Source organism: Amblyomma mixtum, chromosome 5 (assembly GCF_055824585.1).
Source record: "Amblyomma mixtum isolate Tamu chromosome 5, ASM5582458v1, whole genome shotgun sequence".
In the NCBI taxonomy this organism is placed as follows: domain Eukaryota; kingdom Metazoa; phylum Arthropoda; class Arachnida; order Ixodida; family Ixodidae; genus Amblyomma; species Amblyomma mixtum.
Window position 1 is genome coordinate 170,412,600 of NC_143016.1, and position 20,151 is coordinate 170,432,750.

At 48.2% G+C, this 20,151-nt stretch overlaps 1 protein-coding gene across 4 annotated transcripts in view; it reads left to right on the top strand.

The window, feature by feature from the left end:
• The window catches only part of Nipped-A (Transcription-associated protein Nipped-A), a 170,124-nt gene that overhangs the window by 125,574 nt on the left and 24,399 nt on the right, over positions 1–20,151 (top strand). For all 4 annotated transcript variants that reach the window (XM_089546329.1, XM_089546330.1, XM_089546331.1 and 1 more), the window contains 8 exons: positions 1,857–2,020; positions 2,366–2,477; positions 8,903–9,217; positions 11,177–11,423; positions 12,282–12,380; positions 17,074–17,207; positions 18,151–18,458; positions 19,029–19,118. In XM_089546329.1, coding sequence (XP_089402455.1) covers positions 1,857–2,020; positions 2,366–2,477; positions 8,903–9,217; positions 11,177–11,423; positions 12,282–12,380; positions 17,074–17,207; positions 18,151–18,458; positions 19,029–19,118 — 1,469 coding nt within the window. The remainder of the gene's footprint in view (positions 1–1,856; positions 2,021–2,365; positions 2,478–8,902; positions 9,218–11,176; positions 11,424–12,281; positions 12,381–17,073; positions 17,208–18,150; positions 18,459–19,028; positions 19,119–20,151) is intronic.

The following is a 20,151-nucleotide window of genomic DNA, read 5'->3' on the forward strand; positions in this document are numbered from 1 at the left end:
AGCTGGAATTCCTGCCAGCGAACACCACAGCACTGCTGCAGCCTATGGATCAGGGTGTGATTCAAGCGCTCAAGTCGCGCTTCCGCAAAAATCTTCTTAGGAGGATGCTCTTATGCATGGACCAGGGGAAGGAGTACAAGGTAGATGTACTGCGTGCCGTTTACCTCCTGGATGATGCTTGGCGGCAGGTTAGTGCAACCACCATTGCCAGCTGCTTCAGGCATGCAGGGTTTGCCGCAACCACAGAAAAACCCAGCACACAGAGTGAGCCTGATGATGTTCACGACGCAGCCGAGGAAGATTTGCTACTAGAGAATTGTGCTGCGATGGGCATTCAACTTGATGAATATGTCCAGATCGACAGCGATGTGGCAACGTGCCCAGAAAATACCGTGCACAGCATTATAGCTGATGTCTGCCCCCCTGAGACGAGGAGGAAGAGCTTGAAAACGAGACCGCCGACTCTGATCCTGTGGTGACACCTGCGCAGGCGGAATCGGCAGTCCAAATGCTGAAGAGTTTCTTCCAACGAGAAGAAGGTTCGGAAGTGTTTCTGCACAGCCTGTCAAGTATGGGTGATGCCATTAACAAAAAACGGCTGCGAGAGCTCAAACAAGCAAATATAAAATCCTTTTTCACTAGCCAATAAGTGGTAATTCCCACTCTTTTGACATTTTTTTTTTTAATTTCAGTACTAGTACTACTGGAAAAAAAATTCACTGCTTATTTTTCTCTAATAAAGTTTGTTCTCATAGTGTACCGTTCTCCTTATTACCTAGATTTCGCAAATTGAGATCCGCTGAGACTGCCAACTGCGCGCGCGCGCGCCAGCCGCGTAGGGATCACGCGGAAGCGGATTGCGCAATGCTGAACCTATTCTCTCTCTAAACGAAACTCCTGATAAACGGAACATATTTTCCCGGTCCCTTGAGGTTCCGTTTAACGAGAGTCCACTGTACTGTGACTAGAGGTAAGCCTGTATGTAACAAAACTCCATGTAGCGAATTCCTCAATATTACAAAGTTTCTCAGTTCCGCAGTGCCGCCCTCCATTGAAGCATGTCTATTTGCAAGCTCCGTTGCAAGCTCCGCATCAGCTAGCCATTAACTACTGCTGCATTACTTGAAATATGGCCAGGTCATGGGAGTTTCATGACACTAAAATGCTAATTGGCTGAGAGAGTTTTTGAGGTCTATGGTTGATGGCCAGGCTGAGGCATTTTTTCTTTTTTTTTATGCGAGCCGAGCATGCTGGACGAGGAGAGTGCTTCCGACTCCCCCGCTTCCGCACCCTGCATGTAATGCTGCTCATGCGATCTGCAGCGCGGATGATGGCGGCTGCTGCTGCACTCGCATTACGCGAAATCTCTCTAGAGGTTTGCCACTTCGCGTAACAGGGGTTTACGGTGAAAACGGGGTAGACCATTTCATCTACATTTCTTTTTTCATTTTGGCTTCTGTTCTGCACAGTCTTCGAGTTTAAAAGCGGAAACTGGCTATTATGAAAACCTGCATTTAACTAAAAATTGCGGACTTTCCTCAATGTCATATTATCCAGGTTTAACTGTTAACCCGTCTGACCACTTAATGCTGTGCAATGCTGGCCATCATAGCACTGCAAGAGTTAGCGTGAACTAATGTGCGCAAGTTTAATGGTTCATGTTCAGTGAGGTTTTGTCATGCATGGCGGCACTATGAATTAGTGAAAGGCTCACAAATTCATAGGTCACCAGACAATTCAGTGTATCTCAGTTTGTTTCAAAGGGAGTCCGTCATGCTGTGCTATTTGTTATCATTGGTACCGTCATGCTGTGCCAGCTGTTTAAGCTGTAAAAACAATCGTCTCGTGGTGTGCAGGCCATTGTTAGCCACTACGACAGTGGTGCCAACCAGGCAGGTGCCGAGACGCCCGGCAACCAGGCCATGCTTGGGGTGCACGCATCGGCCCAGTCCATCATCCACTACGGCAAGGTGGCACGGAAGCACGGACTCACCAACGTGTGCCTCGACTCCCTCAGCCGGTGCGTCTTATCCTGAGAGATGCATTTGTTGTTTACTGGCTGGTGTATAGTCAATTATGTTGGTGATGGGTGAGAAAAAAATTGTTTACAATTCTTGTTTCTTTTAGTAGCTGCATTTTGTAAAAAAGTGTGTTGTCTTTTGTTTGGAATATCTCTAGACTTTTTCAAATGATTCAAATGATTTCAAATGAACAATTTTCAAATTGTTCATTTCACATTGTGTTAAGTTTTTATTTATTGTATTCGCATTGCAACCAAACTTTTTTATTCATACACCTCTACTTGGTAGACGTAAGGCTGCCAGAGATATTGATCAGAGGAGTCGTGTTTTGCTGGTGCTTGCAGGATCCACACCATCCCCAGTGTCCCCATTGTGGACTGCTTCCAGAAGATCCGGCAGCAGGTCAAGTGCTACCTCCAGATGTCCAACGTGACGGGCAAGAACGAGCTACAGGAGGCAAGTGTCCGATCCACATCCACTGTGTCAGTGTGTGTCGACACTTATTGTGTTCAGACTTGTTACTTACAGCTGCTACCCTGCAATATCTTGACAAAAACATCCAGGTAATATAGCCTCAACTTTCCATAACCATGCCGTGCATAACTACTCACATTCCTGATGTCAGAGGGGCCTGACTCCTTCGTGGATGTCCCCTCTGTCAAGCTGCAGAACTGTCATTGCACTGTGAAATGGGCTGTGCCCTTGCCTCTCATCTTTGCTGTGAATTCTCCAAGCTTTGAAGCCAGGAGCTCATTCGGCATACACAATTGTACTAACTACGTTGTGCACAGTGTGGCTGCGTTAGCACGGATTTGCTCTTTGGTTCACGGCATGACCTACGAGCCATGTAGACTACTGGCTCACAGCCTTGCTTCATTGTTCATTGCCCACAGCTTTGGATATTTAAATTTTTATTATAAACACGTTTCAAAGTATCGCATTCACTCGATTCTAAGCGCACCCATTTTCCATGGTTAGAAAAAGAAAATGCAGTGCCTTCGATTAGCGCACCTGATTTTCATGCTTCCATAAAGGAATGAATCTTTTAACTTAGAACAAGCAACCTTTATTGCAGCCACTCTGATGTGATGATCAAGTAAATGGCGCCACCATCTCAGTCGTCTTTCTGGTGGATGCCTGTTTGCCTTCGAAGCGAAAATCTACGCCTTTTCACAAAGTTTTGTAATCGAACACCTGCTGGCTTGGAATTCTGTCCGCTTTAGGCCTATCTGCCTCACCAGCTGCCTAACCCTGACTTCCGTAGTCATAAGCCTGTGGTCTGCTTGCTGCTGTTGCATGAAGTTGGCAAGCTATTCTTCTATTTCTGGAAACCGGCTCTTTCCTGACCTACTGAAACCTTTTCTAGCCAACTTGATTGGCGAAGGTCCTGTCCATTTGCATCCACCTATCACGCGCATAGGTTTCAGCACATGAGGCCACCTGATTGCCGCTTGCCTCTGCTCACAAGATCACCTTTTTTTTCAGCCCGACACATCTGTGCAACTGACGCTTCCATGTCTGCTCAAATCTAGGTCGAAGCCTTGCTGACGGGGCACTTCAGGTGCTTGCGAGGCCTATCAATATCCATGACTGTGGTAGGCTAGTCGATATCGATGTGCAAAAACTTACCAAGCCACCATTTTTGTGATGTTGATGACAATAGGGTGTCGCCGGTGTAGTTTCTTTTTCATATTCAATTCTTACATGCATGTCATTTTCAGGTAATTTTTCCCACAAGAAAGGTATACAGTTGAATCCCGCCACAACGAAATCGGCGGGGCGTACGAAAAATTTCGCTGTCGCGGAATTTCGTTGTCGAGAATTTACAGACGAGTCGGCTGATCCCGGGCTGGCGTTGCGTATGTCTCCTCGCCCAACGCTGCCTCTCCTCCTCCTCTTCTCTTCTCGCCCAACGCCGCCTCTCCTCCTCTTCTCTTCTCGCCCAACGCCGCCTCTCCTCCTCCTCTTCTCTTCTCGCTCAACGCCGCCTCTCCTCCTCTTCTCTTCTCGCCCAACGCCGCCTCTCCTCCTCCTTTTCTCCGTTCCTTCTTTCGCCACCTCCTTTACTTGCCTCCTCCCCCACATCGTTTCGAGAGCCCTCGGGCCTCATCGCATCTGCACCGCTGCGTGCTACCACGGCGCTCTCGCGGGCTTGCTGCCGCCGGCCTGGCGTTGCATAAGTCAATGCTCACGCGCGCTTCAACGAAACGTCTTGATACTGCTACTCGGGGTTCAACAGACCCCTGCGATGACAAAACGCCGGCTGTAAGCCGCCCTAGGCTAATATCACAGTTGGCTGTGTCACCTTCTTGTGTTGAGCTGAAGTGCCCGACGCAAGTGCCTTGCCGATGTTTTCTTTGCTCTTCAGTATCGTTGATAACGAACTCGGCGCGATGCCAAAATCTGCGGCAATAATCGACTTCTTCTTCCCGCTTTCTGCTTCGGCGATAATACGCGCTTTTTCTTCTAGCGAAAGAAATTTCCGCTTCTTCGCTGGCGGCGACATCCTAGGCAGAGACGCGACGAGACCACGCTAAACGGTGCACACACAAAGGAAGAAATGGTGAAGCAGAGTGGGCTTCTTCCTGCACTCTCGCGTTTTCCTTTTTTTTTTCTCTGACAGGACACGAAGCTCCGCCCACCGATGGCTCCGCCCACCGGTCCACACAGACTGCCTGAAACGCGCTCGGTGCCTAGCAGACGACGTGGCCACGGAGGACGCGGCCGAAGACGCTAGCAGATGGCGTGCGCTAGCACATTTTACACGCGCTTTCGAGGAGCCCCTCTTCGCTTGGAGGCCGCGAACGCTTACCAGCCAACACCGCTAGCAAGTGATCATGACGCGCTTTCGTGCTTGACAGGAAACCGCGAGCACCATGACAGCGAGCTACATCAATCGAAGAAGCCCAGCAAAGAGCCAATGAGCGGGGCGTGACGTCACTTCAAAAATCACGTGGGCATCTGGAGAAAAAAAAAAAAAAAAGCACACGAGGGTGTGCGCGAGGAGGATGTGCGATTGAGTGCGCGTACCCCCCCAACAGTCTGCGATGCAAAAAAATTAACGGCGGGAACGGGAAAGTCGCTCTTCAGCACTCAACTTCTGAAGAAAGACAAGACGGAGGGGCCACTCACCCGCGAAAATTCGCAAAAAAAATTCGTAGAAGCGAACACGTGCTCGCAAAGTACTTCGTTTTTGAGGAAATTTTAATACATTAAGTCCTATGGGGGTTTCACGGGGAATGCAAATTACTTCGTTGTGGTGAAAATTTCGTTGAAGCGGCGTTCGTTGTACCGGGATTCAACTGTATGTTAGAATCGAGTGAATACTGTAAGGGATGACAAACACGTGGTACATATTGCTATTTAATATTTTGAGATATTTTTCAGATTTTCTTGAGGGTATTGGTGAGCACTAGCAAAATACGGAGAGGGACAAACACACAGGACTAAGTGCTTCTAACAACTGTTTATTGTCTGAAGAAACACTGGTATACAGTCCACGACTGATTTTTCGGACTCTCTAGGGACCGCGAAAACGACCGAAAAATCGGGCAGTCCGGAAAATCAAATTTCACCGAAAAAATCACAAACTTATTCTCAGTATGCCGGAGAAAGCGGCCAATTATATTGCACACATTCTAAAGCTCCTCATGACTATATTTCACCGTGCGACATACTGTATAAACACGTATAAGGGCTGCACTTTTTTTTTCCAGATTCGAGGGCCAATTTTTGGGGTGCGGCCCATACACGCAATGTGCGAAAATATATATTTTTTTAAGTAAAAACACACCAACGAGGGAATGAGCGACATTTATTCTACGTTCAATTGTCACGGAGTATTTCGACTCTTGAGCAGGTGCTGTGCTCTGGTGCACGCTCATCCCAAAGAAGCCGCGCAGCATGTCCGCTGTCAACGCGTAGCCGCTGTTCCGAAATTCCATCACATAAGAGGAGAAGCTCTTCTTCCAGTTCGGGAAACTCGCACGGCTTGCGTCGGAAAGCACGCTTTTTGCAGCTTGTATTTCTCTTTTGGTTTCACCATCATCGGACGCACTTCTCGGCCATGTTGAATTTCCTGCCCGCCGCACTCTTACCGAGTTGGAGAGCTAACTCCCAGCCGTGTAGCTTAAGGTGCTTGCCCATCACGCTAAAACTGCGAAGCTCGGTGGCAGCACGCGAAAGCCACAATCACAACTATTACGGCGAACGCGCTAACGCGCCACAAAAGGCTGGAGCTGGCGATACTGATGCCGATGTGGATAGCGGAGAATCGCGGCGGGGAAAAAAGTTGATGATGATGATGATCACAGCCTCGGGCGCCATCCATAGACGGCACTTGGAAGCTCCTGTGTGCGTGCGTGGCCGCCGCGATCTGCTCCGGCGGCGCGTCCAAAGCGCGCTTCGATCGCGATCAAGCGCTCCGCGATCGTATTCGCGTTCCGTATTTGGAACGAAAGACTCGGCACAGATGAGTTCCGTGAACTCAGACTACGGTTCAAGTTCGTGCGGCGGAAGACATTCAAGAACAGTACGAATTCGAAAACACGCGTGCGCAATGTGCCGACTCTCGCAGAATTTCCTTTAAGCTTTAACTTCGTTTTGTTTGATCAAGTTTTCGGTCTCTCCTGCAGTTTGAGTAAAGGGGGGCCCTGGTCTTGAAAAGAAAATTTTTATTAATCTAGTTATAGTTATGAAATTTTCGGGCCACATGTATTTTTGTGCGCTGATTTTAGATATGCCATTTAATTTCATGTAAAACAATTCCTTGAGCACTTGTGCAATTTTTATGCAAGTATTTTGCGGAAAGTTTTGAAGAAAATTTGCTGCAGGAAACTTGCTGAAATGCATGCCATTGGGTTCTCTTGACACCAAGGAATGCAATAAGGGTAAAATTATCATCCTGGCTATCGTAGAACTTGAGTTATAGGGTACAGAAGCTGCCACTTCAGGAACAGGAATACAAACTTTTCTTCTCATTTATGAAGCGACAACTTCAGAACCTGATGACTTAAGTTCTACGATAGGCAGGAAGACAGTTTTACCCTTATTGCATTCCTTGGTGTCAAGAGAACCCAATGGCATGCTTTTCAGCGAGTTTCCTGCAGGAAATTTTCCGTAAAACTTTCTGCAAAATACTTGCATAAAAATTGCACAAGTGCTCAAAGATATGTTTTACACGAAATTAAATGACATATCTAGAATCAGCGCACAAAAATACATGTGGCCTGAAGATTTCATAACTGTGACTTCATTAATAAAAATTTTTTTTTCAAGACCAGTGTCCCCCCTTAATGAGGCTCCACTGTGTACGTGTATTCTATGGTGGCTTGGGTACAGGCGGCGAGTGCGAACGAGGTCCTAAAAATCGAGTGGTCAGCTGTGCTGCGTCCGAAATTTCAAGCGCTCTTACACATTGGCTCTATGGGCCATGTCGCGGTGCCGCGAAAAAGTCCGAATAATCAAGCATGTCCGAAAAATCAGGCGTCCTAATTTTCGGTCGTCGACTGTATATGTCAATGTCATATCAGTGCCCTCAAGGATGTATTTCCAACTAGCCCCAGTAGTTGCTCTTTTGAGCGTGATTGAACGACTAGTACCGTATTTACTCGCATAATAGGCGCACCCCTAGTTTGGTCGCGAAAAATCAGATTTTTTTTTTCCGCACATAATAGGTGCACCCCGAACTTGGCACTGTGATCAATACTGTATTTACACGATTGCAAGCCGACGCCTCGCCACCCCCCACCCCCAATCTTTATTTTAACAAAGTTTTTGCTGAACTGACTACTGGTTCACACTAGTGCTGCTGCCGTCGCAGCTGCTGCGGACCCACAGCACGTACGGCGACATCATGTAGAACAGCCGCACTCAGTTTTCAGGGATGCTCACTTTAAACGTCTGTTTGGAAAGTTTCATCTCCAGCCGGAAACGTTCCCGACTTAGGCCCGCGAAAACCTCGGCGCCTGGAGTCACGTACGAAAATTTAGGCACGCCACAGACGCAACTGCCGCACTTCTCGGCCACGTCGAGTTTCCGACCTGCCGCACGCTTGCCGTGTTCGAGAGCAAACTCCCAGCCGTGTAGCTATTAAGGTGCTTGCCCGTCGAGCTAAAACAGCAACGCTCGGCGGCAAAGCCACAAACCACGATGAACTACGCGCTACCGCAGATCCCGGCACTTGATAGCAACAAAAAAAAAAAAAACCTGGAGCTGGTGATGCTGATGGCGATACAGATAGTGCACGCTTGCGGCGGAAGAAAACATTGATGATGATGATAAGCTTGGCCTTAGGCGCCCTTCGTGGGCGTGGGCGGCGTCTGGAAGCTCCTTTGCGCGTGTGTGGCCTCCGCGATCAAGCTCCCGTTGCGCGCAGCCGGAGCTGATCGCGGAGGCCTCGACGCGTGCATTTCAAAGGCTATTCCCGCGTGGGTCGTGGAAAGTTTCGGTGCGGCCCTTACACGTTATTTTTTTTAATATTTTCTTCGGGAAAACGGGGTGCGGCCCGTACACGAGTATGCGGTATGCTCAATGCGGTATGTTCAATTTTGCGAGTGGAAAAATTTCCGGAAATTTTACCCCGCGTAATAGGCGCACCCCGAACTTTGAGCCGGATTTTCTGGAAAAAAAGTGCGCCTATTATGCGAGTAAATACGGTAGTTGCTCTTTTGAGTGTGACTGAACGACTAGTAGTTGCTCTTTTGAGCGTGACTGAGCGACTAGTGGTTGCTCTTTTGAGCGTGACTGAACGACTAGTGGTTGCTCTTTTGAGCGTGACTGAACGACTAGTGGTTGCTCTTTAGAGCGTGACTGAATGACTAGTAGTTGCTCTTTTGAGCGTGACTGAATGACTGACGGTTCGTTGCATCTCCGGCTCGCAGGGCCTGGACGTGATCGAGTCGACCAACCTCAAGTACTTTGCCAAGGACATGACGGCCGAGTTCTATGCGCTCAAGGGCCTCTTCCTGGCCCAGATGGGCCGCTCGGAGGAGGCCAACAAGGCGCTGAGCGCGGCCGTCCAGATGCACGACACCCTGGTCAAGGCCTGGGCCCTGTGGGGCGACTACCTGGAGGGCCTGTTTGGCCGCGACCGGTGGGAGGGCCGCCAGCTGAACCTGGCTGTCTCCGCACTCACCTGCTTCCTGCATGCCTGCCGACACCAGAACGAGCCCAAGGCCCGCAAGTACCTGGCCAAGGTGGGCATCCACTTGTGTCTTTGCATGCGGTCAAATTTTTTTTCAACTTTTTAATAACTTGTATGCTTTACGTGGTTATTTACCCATACATTCTTGAACTTCTTGCCTTAGAAACCTCTCTAGAACCACTGTCTCTCGGATATGGTCATTCTGAACTCCATATTTCTTGGTCTCACACTATGTCCATGCTAGCTTGCTTGCACTGCTGTAGATTACTTTTTGAAGACAAATTTGAAGGAACCCTGAAATGTGTCCCTGAAAAGAGGCACTGTCCCGGTAGTACTGTATCCAATTTTTACTTTTTAGTAAAACTCTATCCTGTGGCTTTTTCTGGCTATATATTGACTTTAGCGCAGAAGCAAAGCTGCATTGCTGAGAAAACGGCATTTGAGGGGGGACACGGCTGTTTGCAACCTAAAATTGGTAAAAAAATCGTATTTCGACCTTTTCATTTTTTCGCGATCCTTTTCGATTTCGCGATCGAGGCGGATTATAGGTCGACCCCCTTACCTTGAAGCAAAAAAGTCAACATAAAAATTATGAGGCACAAAACATCGTTTTATTCACTGGTGCCACCAGACTCGTTGCCTCCTCATTCGTCCGAGCTGTCTGAGCTCTCGTCCGAAGACGACTGCTTTGCGCTGGCTGCATCCCACAGCATGTCGTCCTCGGTACCGTCCAACGAGTTGCTAATGCAACATTTCTTGAATGCCTGTATACCTTGTCTTCGAGCTCAGTGTGCACCGTGCAGCGCCCGTGAAAGGACACCTTCCGCGCGTTTCAGGCAGACAGCTCGATTTTCTGTGCTCGCCAGTACTGGACGCTCTTCTCCTAGACGCCAAAGTGTCGCTGGGTGGACATGTTCCCATACTCTTCGGCGAATTCGATAACTTTTTTTTTAAACGCCACGGTGAACTCACGTCGAGTACCGGTACTCATTTTGCGGGCTGTCGCGAAATTAATACGTTACAACGCCAAGAACGATTACCGCCGTCAACGTTTGGCTGCGTCAGTCGACAAAGAGGAAGGAAAGAATCATCAACATGGAAGCGATAACGATGCGAATGCCAAAATGTCCGTAGCTCGCACATGTTGCCAGACGACTATTCAGTTTGTGCCAAAGGCCGGTATATAAGTCGAGGGGTGACCTTTTGGTAATATTTTTCGGAAAAATCCTCGACCTATTTCCGCACTATACAGTACTTAATTCATGCGTTATAACGTTCCAAAGACGTGAAACTGCGCACGCGGCCCTTTAAATTGAGGTCTAATCGCACCATGCTTTGACTGCCCGCAACTCGACAAATACGCGCTCCACCGGCGCCATTTTGGTTTCGTTTGACAGGTCTCGATTCAGGCTATTCCCATATTCCGGTTGGCAACCATGAGCAAGCCCTAGAAGTGGTAAACAAAGAAACAAAATTGATCAAAACACGCTCTGCTATTGATTTTTCAAATCACGTGACCAAAATGGCGACTTTTGGTTCGTTGATGGCGTTGACCGCTTGCAGCACGGCGCCATTTTGAGTGGGTCGGGCAGTCCCACTGTCACGGTGAAGTGAGGTTCGTCGGGCGCTAAGTGCGAAATATTTCAATGTACGCAACTCTTAGGCTAAAAGCACTAAAAGGGAACGAAAGGTAGAGATCTGAAGCGCGCTGGGAACGCTGTAGTGTCGCATCCTGGTGTCTACATTCAACGACGACGCTTCGCAACGACCCGACAACACTGTAACCAGCGGTGCTTAGCGTGACAGCGAGGATTGAACGCACATCCTGAGGGAGCTAAAGGTAGAGATCCAAAGCGTGTTACGCTACATCATTGCATCCCGTTATCTACAATCAGCGATGAAGTGCCGACGCTTCGCGATGAACCGATAAAGCCATCACGGGTGGTGCTTAGCGTGACAGCGATGAGTGATACCTCTTGTTTGAGACCCTGTGTGCTGTGTGTTGGTGCAGGTGCTGTGGCTGCTGACGTATGACAACGAGCAGGGGGTGCTGGCGGAGGCCGTAGACAAGTACAATGCGGGCGTGCCCCCGCTGCAGTGGCTGCCCTGGGTGCCCCAGCTGCTGACGTGCCTGGTGCGGCCCGAGGGGCGCCAGCTGCTCAACCTGCTGGTGCAGGTGGGCCGGGTGTTCCCCCAGGCCGTCTACTTCCCCATCCGCACCCTCTACCTCACCCTCAAGATCGAGCAGCGCGAGAGATGTGCGTGTCCTTCCTTCCTCTCACTGGTGTCTGGGTCTGTGCAGTTGCTATTGAAAGAGAGGAGGAGGTGATCCAGTGCTGGTTTGCTGGCTGCATCTCGACCAGTGTGGCTGCATTTTGGTGGTGGAAGGCAAAAGATTAAGCTTCCTCTCTTTGCTTCCCTAAGTTTTTCCTCCCGTTGCTGAGGGGAGAATGGCGCTGTCTGCACAGTGGCAGTCGCATGCGCCTCAGAATCGATGCTTTACACGACGTGCCAGAAATGCGGTTGCTCCGATTCTTCGAAGACTTTTTTTTGCGGGCGGTGCTTGATACAAACAAACCGGTAAAGTGTCGTTCAGTTGAGTCTCTGCCTAGAACCACCGTAACATGCAGTGCCTGGGTGCACCAGACAGGGGGAAAATAAATAAATAAATAAATAAAATGTTATCGCAATGCTCACCTGTGGCGCAAAAGTGAGACTAGAGGGCACCCTGACTGGCAGCAGGCTTCTTGCAGTGACATGCCGCCCACCGGCACACCAGGTGACAATGGATCATTATGCGTCGCTTGCTCAGTGTCACTAGGCCTAACGTGACCCGCAATGAAGCTTTAGAAAAAGCTGTGGGAGGGGGGGGGGGGGGGGGGGGTAGCATTTTACTACGAATTGGCATGGATCCGCTGAATCTCCCTTACGGATAATGTATTAAAAGAAGCCTTGAAACTGTGCAGCATTCTGTTTCTGATTTGTGCCTTGGAGGGCTGCATCACAGTGGTATTCTTATTCACTTCAGGTGAGATTGGTGTTGCAGAGATCAATGCTGCCTGAATCGTACAGTCCGAGCTCTGACCGAGTTCTCCTTGCTTGCGTGTGTTGTGCAGACAAAAGCAGCGAAGAGGCCCGGGTGCCACCTCCTGCTTCGGCCGGAGCCACTTCGCAACCGCAGCAGCAGCCCACCGAAGCAGCCTCCCCGCAGGCTGGTGAGTGTCTTGCCCCTATGCGGGAAGGGTGAGCGCAGGTCAAACTGCAGGGATGGGCATGACTGTTGCACCGAATTGAAGCACCTGTTTTTTTAAACCCTTTAACCACCAAAGTACCTTATAAAATGCGTGTAAGGGCCGCACTCGTGTATGGGCCACACCCCGTTTTCACGAAGGAAATGTTTAAAAAAAATAAATCCGTGTAAGGGCCACACCCGAACTTTTCACGACCCAGGTGGGAATAGCCTTCTAAATGCACGCGCCGTGGCCTCTGCGATCGGCTCCGGCTGCGAGCAACGGTGCACTTGATCGCGGAGCTCTTGATTGCGGAGGCCACGCACGCGCACAGGAGATTCCAAGTGCCGTCCATGGATGGCACCCGAGGCCGTGGTCATCATCATCATCGTCAACTTTTCCCTCCGCCACGACCTCCCGCTATCCACTTCGGCATCAGTATCGCCAGCTCCATCCTTTTGTTGTTTTTGTGGCTTGTTAGCATGCTCGCCGTAGTTGTGGTGGTTGTGGCTTTCGCGTGTTGCCGCCGAACTTTGCAGTTTTAGCACGATGGGCAAGCACCATAAAAGCTACACGGCTGGGAGTTAGCTCTCGAACTTGCAAGCATGCAGCGGGCAGGAAATTCTACGCGGCCGAGGAGTGCGTCCGATGATGGTGCAACCAGAAGGATGCATTGAGAAACACAAGCTGCAAAAAGCCCGCTTTCCGAGGCAAGCCGTGCGAGTTTCCCAAACTGGAGGAAGAGCTGCCCTGCTATGTGATGGAAGTGCAGAACAATGGCTACGCATTGACTGCCGATGAGCATGCACCAGAGCACAGCACCAGCTCAGAGTCGAAATACTCTGTGAGTGACGATTGGACGCAGAATAAATGTCGCTCCTTCCCTGATTGGTGTGTTTTTAATTAAAAAAAAAATTTTTTTTTGCACATCGCATGCATAGGCCGCATCTCGAAAATTGGCCCTCGAATCTGGAAAAAAAAGTGCGGCCCTTGCATGCATTTATACGGTATTCCTCGAAAAACTTAAGCCTAAAACATGAGGTAAAGGCGCAAAACGGGCTTCGTGGACAACTACAACCCTTTAGTGTTGAAAATTGCAACCAACGCAATTGCCGACCGTAACTCGTCTTTGGTGGTGGGAGCAATGCAACATTGAGCCGGACGAGTGTGACTTGTCATTGGCATCCTTGGTACAATCTCACATGACGAGTGCAGCTCGGGGTTGGGGGTTCAAGTGTTGAAACCTGCCTGTGCCAGAGAGGAGTAAATGTAGGAGCTTCTCACTGAAAACAGTGGAAAAAAAAAAGTTATTTCAACATATTAGAAAGGGCAGTTCCTTTCATGCAGAAAGGAAAAAAGAAGTTTAAGCATTGTGTTTGGGGCTTAGTAGTCTTAGCCACTTGTGCACGACAGAAGCCAGCACACACTAGCAAAAATAGCAGTTGAGTCGTGATAAGTAGGCACAACTGATGCAACTTGAAAACACGGCACTAATCACATGTGTACAGACAGGCATACACACAAAAGGTGCCTAAAATCATTGAAATTGAAGAATGCATAGGACAATGCTGTCAACTAGCTGTAGCTATCAAAGTTAATAAATAACAAGAATCGAGCATGCTCCAAAGAACAGAGGCAGCCTAAAAGCGGTGAAGAGGAAGCTTGGCATAGGTAAAAACCATATGCAAGCATTAAGAGACAAAAAGGGCAATGTCATTAGCAACATGGATAAGGTAGTTGAGATAGCCGAAGAGTTCTACAGAAATCTATACAGTAGCTAATGTAATCAGAACATTAATGGGAGCGGCAGTCGAGCACAGCAATGGGACTATCTCGCCAGTAACGAAAGAGGAAGTAAAGAAAGCCTTAGGAGCAATGAAAAGGGGAAAGCAGCTGACGAGGATCAGGTAACAGCAGACCTCTTGAAGGAAGAAGGGGAGATGGTGCTAGAAAAACTAGCCACCCTGTATACGCAGTGCCTTGTGACCTCGAGCGTACCTAGAGCTTGGAAAAACACTAACATTATCTTAATTCATAAGAAAGGAGACGTCAAGGACTTGAAGAATTACAGACCGATCAGCTTACTCTCCGTTGCCTACAAGGTATTTACTAAGGTAATCGCTAATAGGGTCAGGACAACCTTGGACTTTAGTCAAACAAATGATCAGGCAGGCTTTCGTAAAGGATACTCGACAATAGACCACATTCACACTATCAATCAGGTGATGGAGAAATGCGCAGAGTATAACCAGCCCTTATATATATATATATAGCGTTCATTGATTATGAGAAAGCATTCGACTCAGTAGAAACCTCAGCAATCATGCAGGCATTGGGGAATCAGGGTGTAGAAGAGTGTTATGTGAAAATATTGGAAGATATTTATAACGATTGCGCAGCTACCACAGGAGGTATTCCGGGGCCCGAAATGGGAACAGTTGGGGATAAGAGTTAATGGAGAATACCTGAGTAATCTGCGATTCGCTGATGACATTGCCTTGCTAAGTCACTCAGGACAAGAACTGCAAAGCATGATCAATCAGTTAGACAGGCAGAGTAGATCGGTGGGGCTAAGAATTAACATGCAGAAAACCAAAGTAATGTTCAACAAGCATTACTAAGCAAGCAAGAGAGCAGCAGTTCGCAATTGGTGGCGAAGTGCTGGAAGTAGTAAGAGAATATGTCTATACTTAGGGCAGGTAGTGATAGCTGGTGCGGATCATGAGAGGGAAATAGCTAGAATAAGAATGGGGTGGAGCGCATATGGGAGGTTCTCTCAGATCATTAATGGCAGTTTACCAGTATCCCTCAAGAGAAAAGTATACAACAGCTGTATATTACCGGTACTCACTCACCGATATCTTACCAGTACTCACCGGTACTCGCGAGCCGTGGTGGTGGTGGCGGCTGCTGCTGCCGCAGTCACACTATCAGCTCGATCGCGAAACATTTCTCCATGTTTATGACATCGAGTTACGCTGTTTTCTGTACACATTTTCAAGGAGATTTCACCTACATTTATCTCTTATTTTGGGTTTCGTTCCGCTGTGTCTTTTATCCTCTTCTCTCAAAAACTGCATGTAACGGAAGCCTGGATGTAACTAAAAACCTTGAACTTTTTTTTTCAGTTTCGTTAAAACCAGGTTTAGCTGTCTGTGCATCACGTTTATCTGAAAGAGTCATTCATGGAGAACACCCTGACTTTGTAGTTTGCAGTGCAGAGAGTTTACCATTGTGCCAGCCATGCACTGCATTTAGTGTTGGACTAAAAAAAAGCTATGGACAGTGGTTTACATTCCATTTGCTGCCTCTGCAGCAGACAGTCAGGTGAGCTTATCACCACCATTCTTTGATTTACTGCCCTCTTGTGCGCATTCGCAGCTTTCAGAGTTATTGTAATCCGCAAAGCTGGTCGGCAAAGGTTGACCTGGGGTCCCTACCACTGGTGTTAAATATCAACCTTTACATACGAGAGGTCGATTGAAGGCTTCAGACAAGAAGTGATGCAGCTCCAAAGGGTGCACAGTTGACTTCTGATAATTTGCGCTTGAAGAGGAGACCACAACTATTTCTAAATAAGCGGAGTTCAAACTAGAGGGAACATTTTTAATGCACTTGATGTGTCCGGGACCAAAGCCCCAGTTCGGATAAGCTGAAGTTGGACTCAACAAGTCTCCGCTGTATTTTTGAAGTCATCAATTTATCTTCTTGTGTGAGGCATACCTTTACGATGCGAGGTGAAAGTTGTTTCACTGGCATTTTCTGTTGAATCTGGCCTCGTTCGACACAGTCGCAATTAAAGGCAGCAGTTGGAGGCCTCACATATTGGTCTCACACCTCGCAGATACGTCTGCTCCGTATGTAGGTCGGCTCCCCCCCTTTCTGATTGCTGTATTTGCAGAAAGTTGACACAGCTTCAATGATTGCGGCAGTGTTTCAGTGCAGTAAGGGCTTTGTGTGTTAAAAAAATGTACGGTTTCAAAATGCCTGTCGTGCCGTTTAACCTTTCTTATATGCCAGAAATATTTGAAATATTTCTTCTGAAATTATTTGAACCGAATTACTTCTTGCGTTGAAATCACTTTGAACAAAGAAAACCACTATGCACACTTGCCTAAAGACAGCCTACGAGCACCTGTGCTGCAACTTCCTGCAGGGAGCAGAGGAAGAGACAGAGAGTGTAGGCAGTGATTTCTGGTGGCTGCATCAGTACGGATGAGGTTGTGCAGGTCAGCAGACTGAAAGTTAAAACATTAAGAGTTCGAGCTTCTGACTTGAGGGTGCTGCTGTGGTTCAGGGCACTTCGCCATGGCTACGGATCACATTTACATTTCGAGTGTTTAGATTATGTTAATTAATTATGGATTAGTTTACATTACAAGTGTTTAGATTTCGTGAAGTCTACAAACTAAAGGAAGCGGGGTTTTGAATGAACTGATGTGAAATTACAGAGGTGTTGACGTTTGCACACTGTAGTGCACATAAACGTTTTGCAAATGGTCGTGGTGTGTTGGCCGAGTGCATCTCATGTCTTGTGCATCTTTACTTTGGTTTACTAAGTACTCCAGAGTGAGGTGAAATTATCGGAAAGGACGATGTGCAGGGAAATGGAGCATGTCTCTTGCTGATGCCTCGTCATGGTGAGGGCATTGATCAACCGAGCGGTTTTAAATTTCAGGGGACGGCACCCAGGCTGATGCTGGTGGGCCCATCCGGGCAACTCCCTCCATGTGGCGGTGCTCCAAGATCATGCACCTGCAGCGTGACCTCCACCCCACCGTGCTCTCCTCCCTGGAAGGCATTGTTGACCAGGCAAGTGGCCTGCCCCTTCATCTTGTTCGAGTGCTACAATGTTGTGGATGTGCTCCGTGCAACGTAGAGAGCTCGCATAATTCTCACTCTTTTTTTTCCAGGGCCAAAAAGTGGCCACAGTAGCTACAGCGAGCTCCTTGCCCTTCCTGGGGAGGGCATTCACACCCTGAAGGAGAACCATTAGACGGGAGAACCCATGATTAGTTGTAAAAGAATAAGTTGCAATGTATAGCGACACTGTCAACCACAGACAAAACGCCACTTACATGCAGTAAAAGCTCATTAATTGCAACTCGAAGGGAACCAGAGAATTGCTTGAATTGTTGAATTGTTTGAACAAGTGCTCCGGCAGCGCGAGCCTGCTATGGCATGCACCGGAGCGCAGGCTCCGCCAGCCTCGTCCGCTCAGCTTTTTCTTCTTTTCCATTGTTTTGCATCTCTAGTAAATTTGCAGCGCGTTGTACTCGCTATGGGCCGACTTCTGTTTACGAGGAGTAGTGTCAGCCAGGGGCTCCTAGTTCGAATTCTCCGTTGCGGATGCCGACTTGTTTGAATTATCAGGAGTTTTCTTCCATTGAAATACACAGGGCTCTGCAGGAACCTGGGTGTCAGTTTCAATCAGCTGCGTTGAAAGTAACAAGAATTTGCTGTATTCATTACAGCTGCAACTGTAAAACCAAAATGATATGACGCTCTTTCCTAGCACTAAGGAATGCTTGGACGAAGTTGAATGTGCCGAAGGGTGCATCCGAGCGCAACAGTTGAGACCTGTGTGTGCCGTTGAATGAATGCCTGCTCATCTTGTCGTCCTTGAGCGTTTGCCTAGCAGTTGCTCCCAGACAGGCATGAAGAGTGTGCATTTATCTCCACTGCCTGTTTAGGTTGCAGCATTTGTAGAGTGTTGTAATTTGTAGACATAATGGGGTGTCCGAAAATTGTGCAGATGGTGTGGTTCCGGGAGAACTGGTACGAGGAGGTGCTGCGGCAGCTGCGCCAGGGGCTGGGCAAGTGCTACGCGGTGGCCTTCGAGAACCGGGGGGCCGTGGCCGACGCCACCGTCACCCCGCACACCCTCAACTTCCTCAAGAAGCTGGTGTCCACCTTCGGGGTGGGCATCGAGAACGTCTCGTCGGTGACCACCACCTTCTCCAGCGCAGCCTCCGAGTCACTGGCCCGCCGGGCGCAGGCCACAGCCCAGGATCCAGTCTTCCAGAAGATGAAGGGACAGTTCACCACGGACTTTGACTTTGCGTGAGTGCTGACAAAACCTGGATGCGGGCAGTGGGCTGCAACAACGTTTCAAGGCCTGTGCACAAGTCACTATTTTTACCATATGTCGTCCAGTATAAGGTATCAGCATTTGTTTTTACAGGAATGACCATTTGAAATTGGACGGTTGACTTATGCACAGAGCCAACCCATTTGCGAGGCCTAAGGTAGTTTTGGCTGAGTCAGAGGTAGTACGAACCCATGCCAGGGCCTGTTTGCATCAGTATGGGGGATTCCCCTAAACATTTGACCAGTATGGACCTTTTTTTTTTTTTTTTTCACTGTATAGTGAGAAAATAAAATAAAATAACTGTCAAGTGTCATTAATAAAAAAAAATGTTAGTTTGTATGCAGGTCAGTTCCACTCTCAAAAATTCAAATTGTGTGCCGTTTCCTCAGCCCCCTGACGCTCCCCTCAGCCCCCTCAGAGCAAAAAGAGTGTCCTCCAATCAACAGCCAGCAAAATGAAGCTAGTCCTTGTTTTGAATGAGCAAGTTCTTGTGTGTGCAAATTTGTGACAGGCTAACTTGCGTTTCTTTCTGCCTTGTGCAGTGTGCCAGGTGCCATGAAGTTGCATAACCTGATCAACAAGCTGAAGAAGTGGATCAAGATCCTTGAAGCCAAGACCAAGCTGTTGCCCAAGTGAGTGTGGTGCCATGCATGGCCATACTCTGCAGGGTTTCTTGTGGTGGAGACTGTGCGATGAAGTGTCGACGAAGGGAGGAGATAGGATAGGCGCCTTCTTCATGTCCTGTCTGCCCCCCTTCATTGCGCTGTATTGTAGTGAAGGTGTACTAATTTGCCCAATTATCAGTACTAATATTCTGCAGGATGCTTTTCAGTTAATTGACCTTTCTTAGACGAGATCGGATTAGCTGTAGTTGCATTCATAGCGTCTGATATCCGCACACCTCTAATAAATTTATTTTTTTTTTCTGGCCATGTTTCGCTGAACATTTTATCTGCAATTTAACTTGGCGGTACAGTCGATCTTGGATATATCGAATTATTGCTTATATCGAACTGTCAGAATATTCTTAAAATCCTGTGCAAAAGTCGATGAAGTCGAGAGTGTGACGAAATCCCGTTTGGCGGGGGTATACATTTAAAGAAACAGAGACGCCGACCAGTAAAATTTATGGCAATATTGGCAAAGTATGGCTATATTGTTCACTTTATTGAGTCCTGTTCAGTGGAACATTCATTAAATCAAACTGCACGCCGCACTTGTGCAAGTGGTAATGCTTCTCCTAATGGTGCTTCCACTGATCACTTTTAGCACACGGAGCTGGGTCGAATGTGCAGTTTTAGGTGCCTGCTGGCAGCAGTAGCGCTGTAAAACCACATGACGTGGTGAACATGGAGTGTGCGTGAGGCTGACCATCAGACTGGGATGCTTCTTTTCAACGCAACACTGCAGTTGTGTGGGAAAGCTAACATTTGGTGCACTGGCTGCTATGAAGTGAAGCCAGCCTATCTGACTGGAGGCGGTGGCTCTCACTTGGCCTCCTTTGCTGCTGAAGGCAATGCAGAAATCAATTGTACCCCAAATTTAGTTGATAATATTGCATTTATAGTGTACCGGTAGTACACTTGGACCTCTTATTGGTGGTGGCTCCTTCTAAAGCACTGTCTGCTGCAGCTTCGATGCAAAGGGAGCTAGGCCTAGCGACAC